At 38.6% G+C, this 18,304-nt stretch overlaps 3 protein-coding genes across 8 annotated transcripts; 2 read left to right on the top strand and 1 right to left on the bottom strand.

Annotated features, from left to right (window-relative positions):
- Nucleotides 1–145: 145 nt before the first annotated feature.
- On the bottom strand, nucleotides 146–6,270 carry arl14ep (ADP-ribosylation factor-like 14 effector protein). Of its 2 annotated transcripts, none has more exons than XM_084681604.1 (5): nucleotides 6,131–6,270; nucleotides 3,626–3,821; nucleotides 3,316–3,435; nucleotides 2,692–2,753; nucleotides 146–2,367 (listed from the first exon to the last, which is right to left on the bottom strand). In XM_084681604.1, the coding sequence occupies exons 1-5, from the start codon at nucleotides 6,175–6,177 to the stop codon at nucleotides 2,139–2,141; spliced, it is 654 nt and encodes a 217-aa protein (XP_084537730.1). In that variant the 5' UTR covers nucleotides 6,178–6,270; the 3' UTR covers nucleotides 146–2,138. The 2 variants fall into 2 exon arrangements, with proteins under 2 accessions (XP_084537730.1, XP_084537729.1); XM_084681603.1 differs by lacking the exon at nucleotides 6,131–6,270 and adding an exon at nucleotides 4,228–4,421.
- Nucleotides 319–1,270, top strand: fshb (follicle stimulating hormone subunit beta). Its single transcript, XM_084681605.1, has 2 exons — nucleotides 319–755; nucleotides 966–1,270. The coding sequence occupies exons 1-2, from the start codon at nucleotides 582–584 to the stop codon at nucleotides 1,182–1,184; spliced, it is 393 nt and encodes a 130-aa protein (XP_084537731.1). The 5' UTR covers nucleotides 319–581; the 3' UTR covers nucleotides 1,185–1,270.
- Nucleotides 5,370–18,096, top strand: nr1h3 (nuclear receptor subfamily 1, group H, member 3). 5 transcript variants are annotated; one of them, XM_084681602.1, is made up of 12 exons: nucleotides 5,370–5,480; nucleotides 7,796–8,007; nucleotides 9,256–9,338; nucleotides 10,463–10,675; nucleotides 10,928–11,194; nucleotides 11,508–11,713; nucleotides 12,001–12,180; nucleotides 13,682–13,781; nucleotides 14,309–14,422; nucleotides 14,619–14,713; nucleotides 14,827–14,874; nucleotides 14,989–15,116. In XM_084681602.1, the coding sequence occupies exons 3-11, from the start codon at nucleotides 9,296–9,298 to the stop codon at nucleotides 14,851–14,853; spliced, it is 1,245 nt and encodes a 414-aa protein (XP_084537728.1). In that variant the 5' UTR covers nucleotides 5,370–5,480; nucleotides 7,796–8,007; nucleotides 9,256–9,295; the 3' UTR covers nucleotides 14,854–14,874; nucleotides 14,989–15,116. The 5 variants fall into 5 exon arrangements, with proteins under 5 accessions (XP_084537728.1, XP_084537723.1, XP_084537725.1 ...); XM_084681597.1 differs by lacking the exon at nucleotides 14,827–14,874 and having other exon boundaries at nucleotides 14,989–18,096; XM_084681599.1 differs by lacking the exon at nucleotides 14,827–14,874 and having other exon boundaries at nucleotides 5,402–5,480; nucleotides 7,837–8,007; nucleotides 14,989–18,096.
- The last annotated feature ends 208 nt before the right edge of the window (nucleotides 18,097–18,304 follow it).

Genomic DNA, 18,304 nt, shown 5'->3' with positions numbered 1-18,304 from the left:
AACAATTGAAATAGTGAAACATGACTAATAGGCATATTAAACAAATATATATCAATAAGGATTTGCATTGATACAGCTTGTCCCTGCCCTGCCTGCCATCTGTTCCCTTGAACATAATATGAAGAATACACACAGTATATATCCCTGCAATTCACAGCAATCGATTTATTTAAAGTAAAACACTGTAATTTAACACTTTGGATGATTGAATACATTGGCTTCACATACAGTATGTTTAAATAAGGAACTATTTATATTTTGTGAATTTCTCTAAAGTTTTTCATAAGTGAACAGCATATATTGAAGCATTGGACACAATAAAGCAAAACATTGAGATTAAGGAAATGGGGTACAATTGAACATATATTCAAAAGCATTAGATGACATGCAGGAATGTGAATAGGTGATAGGTTATAATCGTAAGAGATATAGAAAATATATAATGATCTATTGTAAGTCAGCTTGCTCTCACTGAAAAGGTTTATCAGTCACCCACAGAACAGTCCATCTTTCATCATTCTCTTCCTCTGACAGGTATCTGAAGGCAAATTTGTCCCCTTGTGGAATATTTTTGCACACATATGAGGATGCAGCTGGTTGTCATGGCAGTGCTGCTTGTTCTGGTGAAGGCCGAATACAACTGTGGGTCTGACTGCCAACTAACTAACATCTCCATCACCTTGGAGAAGACAGAATGTGGGAGCCACCCTGTTACAATCGAAACCACCTCCTGCGCCGGCATGTGTGAAACCAAGGTAATGAAATAGGGTGTGGTGGATGTAACTCCAAATCACTCTTAAACCCCATTATATACCCCAATATGTTTTCACAATAAATAGTACGGCACGTTTATTATTTATACCGAATCCAGGTGATTTAAGCCACAAAAACAGTCAGTCACTTGTGGTGGTTTGTCTATAAATATACTGTATTCTCACAAATCTAATTTCTGTTGGTGCTCTTAGGACTGGAACTATTTTAGCCCTTTGGTTCAGGTACCTCAGGCCACCTGCAACTTCAAAGAGTGGTTCGACGGGACTTACTACATCCAAGACTGCCCCTTTGGGGTGGACCCAGTTTTAACGTACCCTGTGGCCAAGAGCTGTGCATGTACAACGTGTTCCATTGCTAGGACGGAGTGTGATCCCATGCAGAGGGACATGGCAAGTTGCCTGTCATTCTGAAGAGCAAATCGCTTGATGAGCATTAACATAAATATTCAGTACAGCCATTATTTGCCATGCCAGAAAAATACATTGTGTCCTCTAATGCTCGAAACTTGAAAATAAAAAAGATTATCAGCCATGAGTTGCATGTATCACCTTTACCTCAATGTCCCTACTCAGTCTGCAAAAATATGAGCCAAATCTGCTCATCAAATAACTTTTTAAAATTGACATATGTCCGTTATGAAATAGTATAGCATTTTGTGACCTCACTGGCCTTACCCCTTTCCCAGTTCCAATTATTCTATACACTGCATCAGTCTCATTACTTTAGTGTTTTTGTTTTCCCATAGTATTTCAGATGCCAAATTGATTCCACCAGTCGCATGCTTTAAAAACCTAGCTCATATTCAATAAGGCAAGTAAAGAAAGCTCAGATATACAGTAGGTGGGTATTGGCAATGCCTTTGTTTGTGCTAGTGTGATGAACTGTTGTGTCATGCTGCCCACAATGCCGTAGGGGTGTACATTGATCATGAAGACATGACTGGATGGAACAGGAAATACTGTAGAGGAAAATATGAGGCTAGCAAAGGTCTTAATGTGTGCGTTACATATTGCTGTGTCCAAGGAGGGAGTGGCAAAGGGGGTAGCAACTTATTTATAAAACACAGGCATAGATACATTATAAGAAAGTAACTGTGACGAGAAAACAAAAAAGCCACCTTATTTTCAGATACAATCTAAACCTTGGTGGTTGAACTTGTGTACACATTAGAATAACCTACCGCAAGCATAAAAAAAACCCAAATGCAATATTTTTTACATATCATGGATCTTGGTTCTAGGAACACACCTCCACCACATTCTTTAATTTTCCAGAAGATAATCATAGACCTTTATATTCTTTGTTGTAAATTCAAACATTTTCACTGAACTCCATCTTCATTTAGGCACTCCTGAGTCAAGTTATTAAATGCTGTATTTGTTGCGAATGATTTCCCCACCCTCCACCTCCACCTGCTCGTACATCCACTTCCGGTCACAGCGGCACTCTACGCCGCACTTGCGTGAGCCACAGTCAGGGCATTGGTAGAAGCAGCCCATGCAGTCCACATCCAAGCAGTCACACATATCTTTGTTGCATGAGAGTAGCCGTCCTCTGCTGTCATACACTTTGCTCCTGGCACCCATATTCTGCCTGTTAGGTAAAGTGTTGAAAACATACAGTTGGCGTCAGTTTCCAGAATCCAGCCGTGTCTGGTTTCTGTTGCTGTACCATTTCCTGTCCTAAAGTTTTACAGAGAGGCTATCTATTAGCCAGCCATAGAAATACCATTTACATATAAGTTGAAGTAAAAACAAATAAGTACCGGAAAGTACCCATTATTGGATCACATTGACTCAATGGTCAATGTGTTGAATGCTAACGGCCATGTTCCATGTGACAAAGTGGTGGAATCGAAACACAATAGTATCACACCAAGTAGTTATTCCAGCATTGGAATGTGTTAACCATCCTTACCTGTCACTGGAGCTGGAAACTTTCCCCCCTCTCTTTCGAGTTACCTCACTGCCACCTCGTGCCTGACAGGACATAATAAAGAGAATCATTTTGGTGAGAAAACTTTGTGAAGGGTTAGCAGTCAACAGATAACAAATATGAATAGACCAATCATGCCGTTACACCCCAGCCTACATGGTGCCTGTCCTCATGTCTACTCTATTTGAAAAAGTGTGAGAGTGCACATCATTGATTCCAAAAATGAAAAACCTGCTGGTATGAGAGTAGCTCACACAAAGTACTCCCACAATTAATTTGTAAGTAAGGCTTTTACCTATGTTTTCCTTCTAAATCAAGGGGACAAAGGAAGACAGATGTGGTTGACTGCTACTATACTTGGAATTGGTGCAAAAACTGAACAATACAGCTACTGTGACCATTTCCCTCTGTAGCCATTGTATTGGAAATGGTTTGCCCCTGCAATAACAACTTATGTTGCTAGAAACACAAAAGAAAGCAGTCTACTGTATATTTAATTATGCCGAGTGAACACCCTTGTGGAGTCTACTTGTGAAGCATAACCATGCCATCCCCTTTTTTGAATAATTAAAATGCAAATGCAAATACACCCATTTTACGACTCACCTTCAAGCCAGCCTGCCGTCTGTCCTTTCTTTGATTGGCAGTATCCTTTGCCCTCTCTCTGTCAGACTGTGTTCCAATTCGGGTATCCTTCATGATTGGTACTCTTTTCCTAAGCTCAATCTGCATTGATATTTGTGATTACCATCGGTATCATTACATTTCTTCAAACACAAATGCAATGTGTATTGGCTAGCTAGCACAACCTACCCTTTATTGTTTAATAATCATGCATACAAAATCTGTGTATGACCTCCAGTTCATATGACATGCCATTCACAAAATTGTATTTCATATAAAGAGTACCACATACCTTTGATGCATCTTGTACTTCCCCAAAAATGGTAGGCACAGCATCCTCCCTCAAAAACTGTTTGCCATTATAGTCTCGAAAACAGTCCGGTCTGAAATGCTCTGAGCAGAGGCAGGTGTTTTGAGTAGGGATGAAGTTTTTCATACCCAGGCTATGTACCCATTGTGTGGCAAGCTGGGGTTTGCTAATAGGGAATCTAACATGGAAAAGAAAGCTTTGTTATGAAAGTATTTAGGAAATATCAATGAAACAGACCTTAGGTTAATCATATACTGTCTAATTGTCACCAAAACTCATCTAGTTGTGGAATTAGCTTCACGAGTGACTGCTTCTACAAACAAACAAGCATGGCTCATGCGTTTGCTGTTATGTTTAACCTGTCCTTGTCCCAGGCTGCTGTTCCTACACCCTTGTTCCAGTGTCTAAAGACCGGAGCAGTCTTGTGTCAGAATATGACTAGCCTCTTTCCCCATCATAAAGTTATTTGAGAGGCTGGTGATGGTATCCATTCATATAAATATCCCTAACAACGAGGACTTGCTCTCTTTCTTATAATACCGACCAGCATATTACTAGGCTAGCAAACAAACGTGTGCACTTACCGATAAAATCGTATTTCCGATCCTTTAATAAATTTGTTGGTGCAACCAGTTGCTGCACAAATTACAGGCATGATGACTAACTTCTTGCGTGTCTGACCCAGTAATTATTTTGTAACTTTTTGAATTGGAAGCGTAGGGGTTGCGACACGTATTTTCTTATCGTTTTTATTACGCAGGAACTGGTATGAAACGTTTCCGGTTCATTTCTTTACAAGAATACAAAATGTCCAGAGAAAGATGTATACTTGTTATTTGGGTAAAATGTACACCTTTCAAAACACGAATAAAATACATACGAAAATAAACAATTTGGGACAAATACGGATTAAAGTAAAGGATTAGAGTTTGAATTGTGAAATTAATTTAGGAATTCATCTTTGTGCCTTCCCCATCAGAGGTAGATTTGATTAATTTAAATGAAATCATGGGCGTCGATTCTGTCCATATTAGGTCTATGGTTCTGTCACTAAAATCACAGGTTTTGGAACATGCTCTTATTTTGAAGTCGCAATTTGGACGCAACACAGGAAATGTGTTTGACACTTGTTTTACTCTACAGGGCAGGGAAGATTGCTGAAGGTGAACATTTTCATTTAATAAAATGTTTATTTAACTGTTATAACTGTATCCCCAGGGTAATTATGTTTTTGTTTTTGCACTTTTATGTATGTGTTATAAAAAAAGTTGTACGCATCATCAACAACGCTCGTGACAAATACTACACCACCTACAGGATACAATCGTTCACTACATAATAGTAGGCTAAAAATGCCCTGTTGAAGCAGATAGATACATAATTAGCATAAGCAACACATTCTTCCAAGCCATAACCGTTCGAGAATTGCTGTATTTCCCCCCGATCCTTATTGCTATTAATGATAGCCTACATGTAGGCTCATTCACGTAAGCAAAACATGTCTCAGTGACGTCAACAACAGACACGTTCACTAATGTAGGAAATAATTTATGTTCAACATTTATTTATCACAAAGGTTACAAATCTTTGGTGTAGCAATACGCGGTGTCATTTTACTTAAAAATCGCCAGTAGCAATATCAAGTTGACGTGATTTAAATGAGGTTGTAAGGAAATTCAGCTTTCGCGAACGACCGATCCACTATGTATGAAGTTACCACCAGCCACCCAGCTCAGTTTGCGACTACTTGACCATTTCCTGCTTGAGTGTCACATGATTCGAAGAGCTGCGTTCACTGCTTGCTAATTGTTAGCATCGCCTGGAACCACAGCACGGGGTAACTATCGGTTACAAACTGTCAGATAAGCCTTCAAACACATTTTTGGGGAATGAAAAGTTATCTTTATCTCAATGAGATTTAGACAACATATTTATCACAACGTATTTACCCTCATAGTCAGGGAACACCCTGGTGGTAATGATAAGCCAACGTACTATGTAGCCAAACCTTAGCTAGACTAGTGGTCTCTGTTTTAGAGCTAGCCTAGTAGTAGCCACTACTAGTATCTAGATTTTAACTTGACTAACATAACTAGCTTGGTATTTAATAAGTTATGTGTTTTGGTGAGTGGACTGACATTTTTAGCTACAGAGAGCATTTACCGTACTGGCTAGCAAAACACGCTTGTTTAGAAAATTTGACGAACTATCCAGCCTCTACTGTATTATTATTATTATGAGCACTTGTTACTAGCTTCGCGGCTATTATGCCTTGACTTTGCCTGGAAAAGTTGCAGTAAATGAGTACCTGAAAGGTAGACAGCTAGCAATATGCCTTGACAACTACAATGTTGACGTTTAGCCTGCTAGATAAACAGAACTATGTTGCTGGTTAGTTGGTTATAACGTTACTAGAGCTAGCTAACTTTAACATGGTAGAAGGACGACACCGAATGCTGTCATGACATGGTTGCGAAACAAGAATACCGTCTATAGCCATTTAGCCGGTGACTGGTGTCTTCTAGCCATGCCATGGATTAATTTCCAATTTGCTGGATAACGTTAGCTCTAACGAGTTGGTTGCTTGTCAATAAGAGTCAGGTCACCGCGGCTTTTATGTGTTATTTCTATTGCCATGGGACTGTCAATGATTGTGACGTAGCCTACTTCTTTGTGTGTGTTCTTTACGTGGTTGTTTTTGAAGTAACCTTCATTGGCAATACTAGGACCCTCCTCCTATAAAGACTTGCATTAAAGACATTTAGAAATCGTGAACTACTTTACTTAAGTTCATGGTGCTTAGTCTGTAATATTTTTTTCTTTACAAGGAAAGTTGCTACCTCCGATGACGTGAGAATTGGAGAAACCTAGATTTCCCACCAAAAACACTGAACTGATGCAAGTTTGTTGTGGAACCTTTTGTTCTACATCGTGATAAACTTTCCAGATGACACGCACACACCCCTGCTTATAATGCAAGGAGGTACTGAAACTTGCCATGAGACAATTCTGTTTTTGGAGCTTTGGTATCTTTACCACTTGATTGTTTTTAGGATAAAGGGGTCATCCAAAGTAGATGTCATGATTTTGCATCAAAGTAAACCATACATCCTATTTGTATCTACACTAAAAATCTATATTTACAAACAAGTTTAAGATGGCCTGATGAAATGATCTTTTTAGATCTGAATATTCAACCAGGAAATCAAGTCTAATATCGAGATTCACACTAGGACTAGACTATTGTGACGACACTTTTGATTTAATTTCCATCAGTCTTTGAAAGCTACCATTGGGGCAAAGGTACCTGTGACAGATAAGCTGTACAGAACATTGGACTTGGAGAGAAAACGAGCAAGGGGTGTTACTTGAGGTCAAAGCCTGTGTTGACCTAACCTGATCTAAATGACTGAACTTTTCAGAATTCAGCATTGGCCCAGTTAACTCAAGTGCGCTATCTATCTTTCAAGCATACTTATAGGACCATAATCCAGTCGTATTTTTTCCTTGAATGCCACTCCATTTTTCATTGTACATGGTTGATGATTCTTATTTATTTATTTGCCCCAACAAATTTTTTCACAAAAATCCTACTCTGTAACCCACTGTTTTGCACCCTTGTATTTACGAATGCGTGATTTTTGTTCACAACAATTATCTGATCAGTTCTCTCTGACATGGACCCCCCCCCCCCCCCCCCCCGGCAAGTGTGCATGGTCTTTGAGAGCAAGAGCCCCTGTGGCTGATGTAATGCACTGTACACAGCTGTTTGCTCTGTGATTCATTCAGAGAGGATGAGGTATGAGTGAGGATCCAATCTTGTAATATCTGTGTAGTCTATGTTATAAGTGTGTTGGAGTCATTTGGTTAGGGTTTTCTTAAGGCCTACCCTACATGTGTTTTAAGGAATACTTATTTAGGTAAGGCCCTTTTATGTTAAAACTTGTATCAATTTCATGCATGTAGCTGTCCGGGTGTTTGTGAAAATTGACTGCTCAGACACTTACATTGGAAAAGAACGTATGCATAGGGCCCAGTGGGGATTTCAGAGCTATGCAAACGACCGATAGTAACCTCTTCTGTTCCTGTTTTCACCCCTCCTTCCCCTCCCTTCCCTTCCCTCTTTCTCTGTTTCTTCTCTGTTCCCCACAGGACGCAGTAATAGTGATTGCTCCTCTCTCCCTCCCTTTTAGCTGTCTCTCCTCAAGATATTGTTTTGTGTTTTCGTGACAAAAAACACTCACAAAAAAGCCAGGTATCCTAATCACCAACGTGTCAAGACAAGCCAACAGAAGGGTCTGACTTGTATGAAGTTTTGTTCTCACGTGGGCAAGATGGAAAGATCATAACACATTTCTGGAGTGGTAAGTTGAACCCCATGTGTTTCTTTTCACTGAATAACAGTCATTCAATTTGCTGTCCAAAAAAGTTATGAGACATACTAAACTGGTGTTATATTAGACAAAAAAACTATTGCCTTGAATTTAAGGCCTGACATTCCCAGTGTTAATACAGCTCTTGATTTAGGCCAAGTCTAGATTAATTTGAATATTCCAATTTTTTATGTAGTATTATGCACAGATACTTGAAAGGACAGCATAGCTTAAACTGTTAACATTTTGTGCAGTCAATATCTGTCACGCAATCACAATGTTTGATTTTGTGGTCTGTGACATTTCTTCTCATTTTGGCACATTAAGAGTAGCATTCCAGATTCTTGTGCCTTTACAGAAATGTCGTGACTCAAGTTTAGGAAGTGGTACAGTAATATGAGCCATTGTACTCACAAAGGTCAGGTTATAGCCCATATATTTTTTCAATACTTTATTGCCCTGAGTTGTGACCAGATAACTTTCTTCATCAACCACTTCTACCTGTTCAACCACTTCTCTCATTTTAACCACTCCAAATCAACTGTAAACATGACTATATACCCGTCTTACTACCCATTATTTATTATTATTAATGAGCTTCTTAGTAACTATGCCTAACAAGCCTATTACTGCCAGTTGTTGCTAACAAGACATGTATTTCCCATTTCTGAGCATTATATATTTCTGAACTGTATACTTATGATTGCAGAGTAGATTTATTTCAGGCCTTGAACTCTCTTCGCATAGGCATATTCCATGTTTAATCAATTTTAGTTTCTCCCTTTTCGCCTCTTCTGCTTCCTATCTTCCACGTTTTCTTTTTAATCAATTACACTGGACATGCACACGCCAGGCAAGGTTACCGTTTTGTTTAGAAAAACCTACATGCTATTGACTTCACCCACATTGTAACCTACAATGAAATTGTTTGAGATTAGATAAGATAACCTGAACTTTGTCTGTTGGGATGATGATGGGAATGTATACTGTCTGATGGCGATTTACTGTTTGAAAGTTCAAGAATCTATATAGAGAAGAAGAGCACACATGAAATACTGACTCACACACAATAATAACTCTTTTCACATGGGAACATACATCTGTAACAACTTTTTGTAAAATTAGGTTGATCTAATAAATAGGCATCCAACCAGTAACCAACAATGCTTAAGAAAAACCTTTGCTTCATAAAAGGGTTTCTACAGCATCTCTCAATTACTGTTGTATTTCTCCTTAAAGGTGCAGATTAATTTCGTAATGACAAGCTGCTCTGCAAAAGATGTCAACACTGTCTGCGACTGATATCACAGATGTTGGTCATGGTAAGATTCCCCCACTAGTTGAGTTTGGATTACGTTTGCCCATTTGTTGTTTTAAGATGTGAAGTACGGAGGCTTATTGATGTAGGCCAGTTCAACAAGAACTTTTACATTTTGGCCGTTTATTCAGTACTTTGTGGAAGTGCCTTTGACACAAATTATACATTTTAGTATTCTTCGGTATGCCTCTACCATTTCGGCACATATTGGATATTGGCAGTTTTCCCCCAATCATCCTTGCAGATCCTCTCGAGAAACCACTGTGGCATTGTCTTGGCTGTGTTCTAGTTAAGTAGTTGTCATGCAGAAAGGTAACCCCCCTTCCCAGTCTGAGGTGGAGTGTAGGTTTTCAGAATCTCACAGTTTTGCTCTGCTTATCATTTTCTCAACCCTGACAGGTCTCCCAATCATTGTGCCTGAAAAGCATTCCCTACCGTACTTCCCCTCCATGCTTCACCTGACGGGCACTAGCCAGGTGATGAGCAGTACCACTCATAGTGCTACTATACCAACCAATGAGTTCCAAGTTTCTCAACAGACCAGAAAAGTCTGTTTCTTTATCCTCTCAGAGTCCTTTAAGTGTAATTTGGAAAACTCCAGGCAGCTGTCACATGGTATTTACTTCAGTGGCTTCTTGCCACTTGACCAAGGCCTGATTGATGGAGTGCAGGTTTTCCCATCTTTATAGAAACAACCAGTTCTAGGAGGAATCTTGGTTCCAAACTTCTTTCCTCTCCCTATGATCCCACCGTGCACATTTAATAACCTTCTTTAAAGGTCTATGGATAATTTAATAGAATGTGTGGCTTGGTTTTTGCTCTTACATGCACTGGACTGTGTTTGGAAAGGTGGCTGGCTTTCTAAATGTCCAGTCACTACATTTCTTCACCTGGGGAGTCCAATAAAGTTCTAGAGACATCTTAAGGAGGATACAAATATTTTATATGAATTTAGAGCCATAGGAAAATTGGTGCCATAGCAATGGATCTGTACTTGTGTTAAAAAATACGCTTCAGTTTTTGTTAGATTAGGTTAGATTAAGTTTGAAATGCCACAAAATTGGGGGAAAAAACTTTTCAAAGGCACTATAAGCCACTATTACTAACCTTATTCTCTCCATTTCGCAGGTGAGAGTAAGGTGTTGGAATGCATGGGTGACAAGAGCGGCACTATCAAAGTGAAAAATGAAATTGTCCTTTCACTGGATCTGCCCCCCCCTTCCAAGTTTTCCAGTCCCTCACAGAATGGGCCCTCGCTGGCTGAGATGAGCAACCCTCTGCACATGGAGCCCAGTGACATAAAGTCAGATCCAGCAGCAGGAGACATACCTGCAAACACTGGTATGTAAGGTGTCCTTGATGTATTGCTGGTGTCATCAAACAGGTTGTACTGTCTTCAATGTCTAGGATAACTTAGGAATTATGACTTGCCATACTGTAGGTGCCATAGCATTATTTATTTGTCAAAACAATGCAAATGTGCACTTGAGGATCATTTATAGTTCTGTATTGAACGATTTTGTATTTTAATCATAGATTCATCATAGAATTCAGTTCTGTAGTATCTTAAAACTCAAACCTTGTTGCCCTCAGATGGCCAGCCAGTGAAGAGGAAGAAAGGGCCAGCTCCTAAGATGCTGGGGAACGAAGTGTGCAGTGTCTGTGGGGACAAGGCTTCGGGTTTCCACTACAATGTGCTGAGCTGTGAGGGCTGCAAGGGCTTCTTCCGCCGCAGTGTCATCAAGAGTGCCCAGTACTCGTGCAAAAACAACGGCCGCTGTGAGATGGACATGTACATGCGCCGCAAGTGCCAGCAGTGCCGCCTGCGCAAGTGCCGTGAAGCAGGCATGCGAGAGCAGTGTGAGTGATAACCACCATGTGCCACTTAAAATTCCACATTTATTGTTTGGTCAGTAAATATGTACAGTATAAAGTAGAAGTGAGGAGAAACATGAAGCTATCTTGAAAAATAAATCCCCCCCCCGCCCAATTCTGTAGATTTGTATCCTTTGATTGTAAAAGTGTTTAATAGTTGTTTTGTGGAAGCATGACAGCCTGCCATTTTGATGTGACGTCCATGTGTGCAGTAAGTTGGAGATGATGTCGTTCAAGGGTGACAGTAAGACTTTCACAGTGTTCTGCAATGGCTATACTAAGTCATGTTGCGTTGTAGGCGTACTGTCTGAGGAGCAGATCCGGCTAAAGAAAATGAAGAAGCAGCACGAGGACGAGACCGCGCGGCCGTCGGCGGTAGTGACACCCACCCTGCCGCTGGAGGTGCCCACGTTAGCTCCCGATCAGCTGGAGATGATTGAAAAGCTGGTGGCCATGCAGAAGCAATGCAACAAGAGGTCCTTCATTGACCGACCCAAAGTCACAGTGAGTGTTTGCCGAACATGATGTCCACTGCTCAAACAAAGACCTGATGAAATCATATATTTCTGAACTTTCTCATATAGGCTTGAGTGGCTGAGATGTTGTGTTAGTTGCACAAACCTGCCAACCTACCCTGGTTCAGTATTGATATTGGCTAAATATGCTTCACAGCAGCCTGTTCATGAATGTTTGCTGGTTCAGGGGCTCATGGTTCAATCTCTTTGATTACCGATGAGCTTCTGAGCCTCTTTGATCTTCTTCAATCACATAATGTGTTGTTTCCTTTCAAGCCCTGGCCGCAGAGTCAGGACCCACAGAACAGAGAGGTGCGGCAGCAGCGCTTTGCCCACTTCACAGAGCTAGCCATCATGTCGGTCCAGGAGATAGTTGATTTTGCTAAGCAGCTTCCAGGTTTCCTTGAGCTAACTCGAGAGGACCAGATTGCCCTGCTCAAAACCTCAACCATTGAGGTGAGTTGAGTGAATTTTGTAGCGGTCTACTACATTTATTGTCAAAAAGCAGATAGATAGAATAACTATCTACATAAATGTGCTATCATTGATACAAGAGCACCCTCTAGGGTTGATGAAATATGACATAATGAAGCCTTGATTGTCTTGATATTTCTTATATTCAGAATTTTTTATTTGAAAATGCTTTGCTGAAGGGTGATAAGACACTAGACTATGCATGTCAAAACATGAGACAATGTACAATGGTCACCGTGTTATCTACTTATATTTATTTCAACATACGCAATTGAGTATGGAACGCAGAGTTATTCCAAATTAAATAAATAAATAGGTAAATAAATAGATAAATACAGACATGAATAAATATGGCTATGAAATTGATTCTGAAATTTAAAAAAAAGATGCCTATAAATATATAAATATAGCATTATATAATTATATAGCTGAATCCATTTACCGACATCAATACATAAATACATTTATTTATTTCAAAATGACGTTTATTATTTCATGGGACTTTTATTTCCTAATGCCACATTTATTTATTTTGAGATTTTTACACACCACATTTATTTCCACATATATTTCCACACCACATTTATTTCCACACCACATTTATTTCTGTGCTGTATTTATTTCCGATCTCACATGCAAACGAGAGGGGCGTGGTTATCTTCAGACCAACGCAGCTGCACACAACATCGAAGGCAGATATAGGGACACATAGATTCGGTAGATGATGGAAGACATTAGTCGTGTCTGAAATCGCATGCTGGCCTTAGATCAAATTGATCAGCATGGCTTGTCAGGATATATTATTTTGTCTCACATTGTCAATTTTGTAGAGGTACTATTTATTGGCATCTTTTTTAAATGTTAGAATTTATTTCATACCCATTTTTATTTATGTATGTATTTATCAATTTATTTACCTATTTATTTATTTTTGAATAACTCGGCGTCCATAATTGAGAAGTTTGGCTAAGCCAAAGCATATATATATATATATATATATATATATATATATATATATATATATATATATATATATATATATATATATATATATATATATATATATATATATATATATATATATATATATATATATATATATATATATATATATATATATATATATATATATATATATATATATATATATATATATATATATATATATATATATATATATATATATATATACACACACACACACACACACACACACACACACACACACACACACACACACAAGTCATACTTCTAATTCTCCATAATTGGGAACATCAAACCTATTGCAGTTTTCCATGTATTTACCTGAGGTTTATTGACCAGAAAGAAGAAATATTGACATGAAGATCCGACACTGATCAACATGGCTGACTTTTTTCCCCCCTTCGTTCTTCAGGAAATGTTTGGAATAGTATATTGACCTGCATGCAAATTACAACTTGCAGGATGTTACACTCAGTAAAATGTTGTGATTCTTCTGTAGATCATGCTGCTTGAGACATCTCGGCGATACAACCCTGCAATTGAGAGCATCACGTTTCTAAAGGATTTCAGTTATAACAAGGAGGATTTTGCCAAAGCAGGTGCAGTGTCTTACTACCATTGTCAGTTGTACATTGTTGTCACTTAGCTGTACGTTGTTTCAGATAGCAGGCCCTGAAGTATTGTATTTTTCAATTTGGAATGCAATAATGCATCAATATGGTTTTTTGTCTTCAATTATCACTGAATGTTTGGTTTCCTTCATTTCGACCCATTAGCTTATTTGAAAACAATATAAAGCTATGCCAGAGATCACAACCAAGGTTTTTAATTTAAATTTGATTAACTTCCCCCACCAGAAGGGAACATTTGAAATTATGGGCTACGAACAAAACATTGTAATTCACAAGTCCTTGTGACATAGGTAACTAAATTTACTTTAGCAGCTCCCAAAATATAAAAGCTTGTTTTTCAGTTTCTAGTTGCCTGCTGAGAATATCCTTCCTGCTGAATTCTATACTGCACCTTCATAAAGCATAATTACTGGCACACATGTTGTTCCTGAAAGCAAGCATTGAATTATTTTGTTTTGACAACCTTTTTGTCTTGTTTTGCTTCATTTCATTAGGGCTTCAGTTTGAGTTCATTAACCCAATCTTTGAGTTCTCCAAGGGAATGAACGACCTGCATCTGGATGAGGCAGAGTATGCTCTGCTTATCGCAATCAACATCTTCTCTGCAGGTCAGACATCAAGGGTTAGCAAAGGGACTTTTGCTTGTGCTCATACTCTATGCTATTGCAGAACATTATATTATCTCCAGTACACAAAAGAAAGGTGGTGTCAATGAGGATATATTGATGATGGACGGAAAAAGAAAAGACAGGACACTCAAAATTTGAGTGGATTTATGAATCTAATTATTGGTGTATTTTCCAGATCGGCCCAATGTTCAGGATCATGACCTAGTGGAACGTCTTCAGCAACCGTATGTGGATGCACTGCGCTCTTACATCATGATAAAGAGACCAAACGTAAGTTAACTCCTTGTAGAGACATTATCAGAAATACCCTCTTGCATAGAAGTACAACTCTCCACAAGTTGTTTTGAGTACATTAGATCATGGCTGGTTCTGTTTCTTGGCAGTATGAGGTGTGTACTATTGTACAATGAAGTTACAAAGACCAAAACAGGGTTTGACACAATGGCACCTTCTCAATGTGTATCAATGTTACTTAGAGAAATATTTATTATACATGAATGACTGAATTGATACAACACCTTCATTTGAATCTCTTCATCCTATAGGACCACTTGATGTTTCCTCGCATGCTCATGAAGCTGGTGAGTCTCCGCACTCTCAGCAGTGTCCACTCAGAGCAAGTCTTCGCACTGCGCCTTCAAGACAAGAAACTCCCCCCACTGCTTTCTGAAATCTGGGACGTCCATGAGTGAAACTCCCATACCGTGGGACAAATTGAAACATTTTGGACGTCCTAAGTGGACCTGAAAATAACAGTGCATCTCCCAGGCTCCTCAGCTCTCTTTTTTACTCATTGAGCAACCCTGGGAACATTTTGCGAGATTGGTGGATTTAGTCCTTTTTATGATTTCTATTTCTGCTTCTTTTGAGGTTTGACAAGATGGCAATGCCCCACTCTCATACCAACAGGGTGACTGTAAATTGCTTGATGGGGAGTGATTTGATGGTAGTTCACTTGGTCATCCTGCCCTAACTCATCCTTTGTTGAGAGGGGCCTATATGTGAGACTGCTGACGATGGGCCTTCTATGTGCTATGACTGGCCCGTGTTATCTGTGAATGTCAACCATTAACATTTTGTGCAGATATTTTCTATAGCTTGCTTACAATCCAATGTATGAATGAGGGCCACAAACTACAAACAAGTAATATTATTGCCCGTGTTCCAAAGGATAGGAAACAGTGGTATGAAAACTGTTGGAAAGAGATGTCTTATTCTTGTGATGATTAGTTAATGGGTAGGTCTTCTGGATTGTGTTGTGCTTTGTTATAGAACAGTTAGTAGTTTGCTTTTCAGAGCAGGACAATAATTCTGATTGATTACAGGTATAATTATGTTTTGATATACATTGCTCCATGCTTAACTACTTAAGTTCCCTCCAAAAATTTCTAAGGTCATAAATGTCCAAAAACGTTTATGTTCATGTACAAACAATCTTGAAGGACATATTTAGCAAGCCAATATTGAAACATACAATTAATTGTACAATCAACACACTTTTAATGCACAACAAAGCAATACTTCTCTGTCATCACTGAATATATGACTAACAAGATCAGTCCTCACACACTAAACTTGGTTTTGTTTTTTTACTTTCAAGCTTTTTAGCTGTGACCAACAGCTCTGGTTGGTCGATTGGCCAGTCGGTTCTCAAACATTTCTCCACCCTTTGGTGGCCACAGTTTTTAGGAGGCGAAAACTTTGGAGTGGACGTCAAGTCTGTGTGAAGGTGTGTTAGTGTTCATGCCAATTGGCTAAATGGGGGCATGGCAGTGGGAGTGGCCTTTCACAAAAAGGCATGTAACTTCCAAATGGATTCACAGTTACACAATTTTTAGGAAAAGGTTGGCTATGGTCACGCCTAAAAGACAGCTGATTCACTGTTTATGCCAACTGGCAAAAATGGGATGTGCCAGTGGGAGTGGCCTACGGCAAAAAGGCACATAACTTCTGAACGTATTCACATAACATGGCCAATCTTGGTAGAAAGACACACATCGACAGACACTATTTTGCCACATCCCTTTTGTAATTTATAAACTTTTTGTCGTAAAGCCTTGCAAAAATTGTCAGTCCTACACTTTAGCCACACACTGTGGGAGGCATCCCTGGACTCAGTGGAGTTCCATTTTCATTGGAATGTTATTTCCCCCCTCCCCACACATTTTAGCAACTCCCCTTTTCATAACTCATAAACCGTTTGTTATACAGCCTTGCGGGGGAGGCTTCATTAGACCCATTAGAGAGTAGTTATTAGCTGTGACTAGTAGCTCAATAGCTCACTCAGTTGCTTGGTCTACAAAAATTGCATCCGTGTATGTGGTTGCACATACACAAGATTTAACAGAACACAACTCAAGAAGGAATGTTGAGTTGTTTGTTCAGTGGTGTATCACATTAATATTTTAGGGAACACTTTACATTAAGGTTACAATAACTACATAGAAAAAACCTATAGTAAGAACGCTTTATTATGATTTGGAGGTACATGTTACACAAGAGGAACATGGTATGGGGGATGATGGGGTTTCCAGGAGAAAGTGGATGTTAACATTGATCTTGTTTTGGTGACACAACCTTTGTCAACTGCCCCTTTACAACAACCATTTACACCCCTCCTCCATGCTGTGCCACCTTACATTTGTAATAACTTGTACGGCTAACACTTCATACTATTTTACCATATAGCATTTTCAATGTACCTACAATGTTTTTGCTTTTGCTATGCATTTATGTGGTAGTTAATGTAACCTCAATTTAAAGTTTTGATATTGCTGCTTTTTTAACTCGATGTCTAAAAAGCATTCCCAGGGAGATGTGCATTCCTACATTTTTTTACTTTAGCAGTTAGGTCTAATGGTTTAGTAATCTGAATCTGTTTTCCCCGAGGTCATTCTAGTCACTTTGGCTTCAAACATATTGCTTCTCATTGATGCTTAGTCTACTAAATCCAGATAATTCTGTTTTGCATGGTATTTTAATTTTTAATTTTTTATGTTTAACTACCTGTCATAGGTGTTGGTATATGTATAATCAGTTGAAATTATTTTAACATTTACCAATAACCACTACAACAACAAATCTATTGAACTAGTCAAGGGTTGGTATAGTCTCATTATCAACCAAAAAAATAGCAAACTCCAGCTTAATGACAAATAGGTGTTCACTGAGAAACTCAGTGAAACTTGCAGTACTCATTTTAATTTATCAACTTTGTGGCTTACATTTCATGACTATTTCTTTCAAATCAACTCTTAATTGTTTTTATGTTATTTTAATTTATCAAACACAATATTAACTATCCTTATTAGGAATGAAGTATAGTTGTTTTTGATTGTGGCTCCATTCTTCACTATAGTTGACTGTAATCATTTGAAAAAGTGGGTCAGAGATTTTTGTTAACCAAACAAGATTACTATGGAATAAACTGCACAGATATTAAGTATAAGTAATAAGGGGACTCCTAATATAGAACAATCAGGTGGGGGAAAGGGGCTCAGTGAATCAAGAAAATCCATGCAAATGTGACAAAGTATTTACATAATATATTTCACAGTATCGTGTTTGCTTACTGTATTTTAGTTACAGTACAATATTTCAAATGTCTGCAGACCTGACTCCATGAATGATGATAAATAATTTTATTGTTTGAACCTCAAAGCTCCTTTCTTTTCCTAAGACTAAAATACGTGTGTACATGGTATATGCACATATACTGTGTTTTGTACAGTGTTTTATTCTTTGGAGAGCACAGTGTCCATTTGTCTTGCCTACGGTTCTACTGCCAGTGTAAATGTACGGTGAAAGAAGGCCATTGGCTATGTTAATAATTCTTTGAAATGCAACTTTCCTTTGTTTGAG

The sequence above is a fragment of the Hypomesus nipponensis genome, chromosome 19 (genome assembly GCF_054491055.1).
Source record: "Hypomesus nipponensis isolate SF chromosome 19, ASM5449105v1, whole genome shotgun sequence".
NCBI classification, from domain to species: domain Eukaryota; kingdom Metazoa; phylum Chordata; class Actinopteri; order Osmeriformes; family Osmeridae; genus Hypomesus; species Hypomesus nipponensis.
The sequence above is the reverse complement of the archived record's forward strand: the minus strand, read 5'-3'. Positions and strand labels throughout refer to the sequence as shown.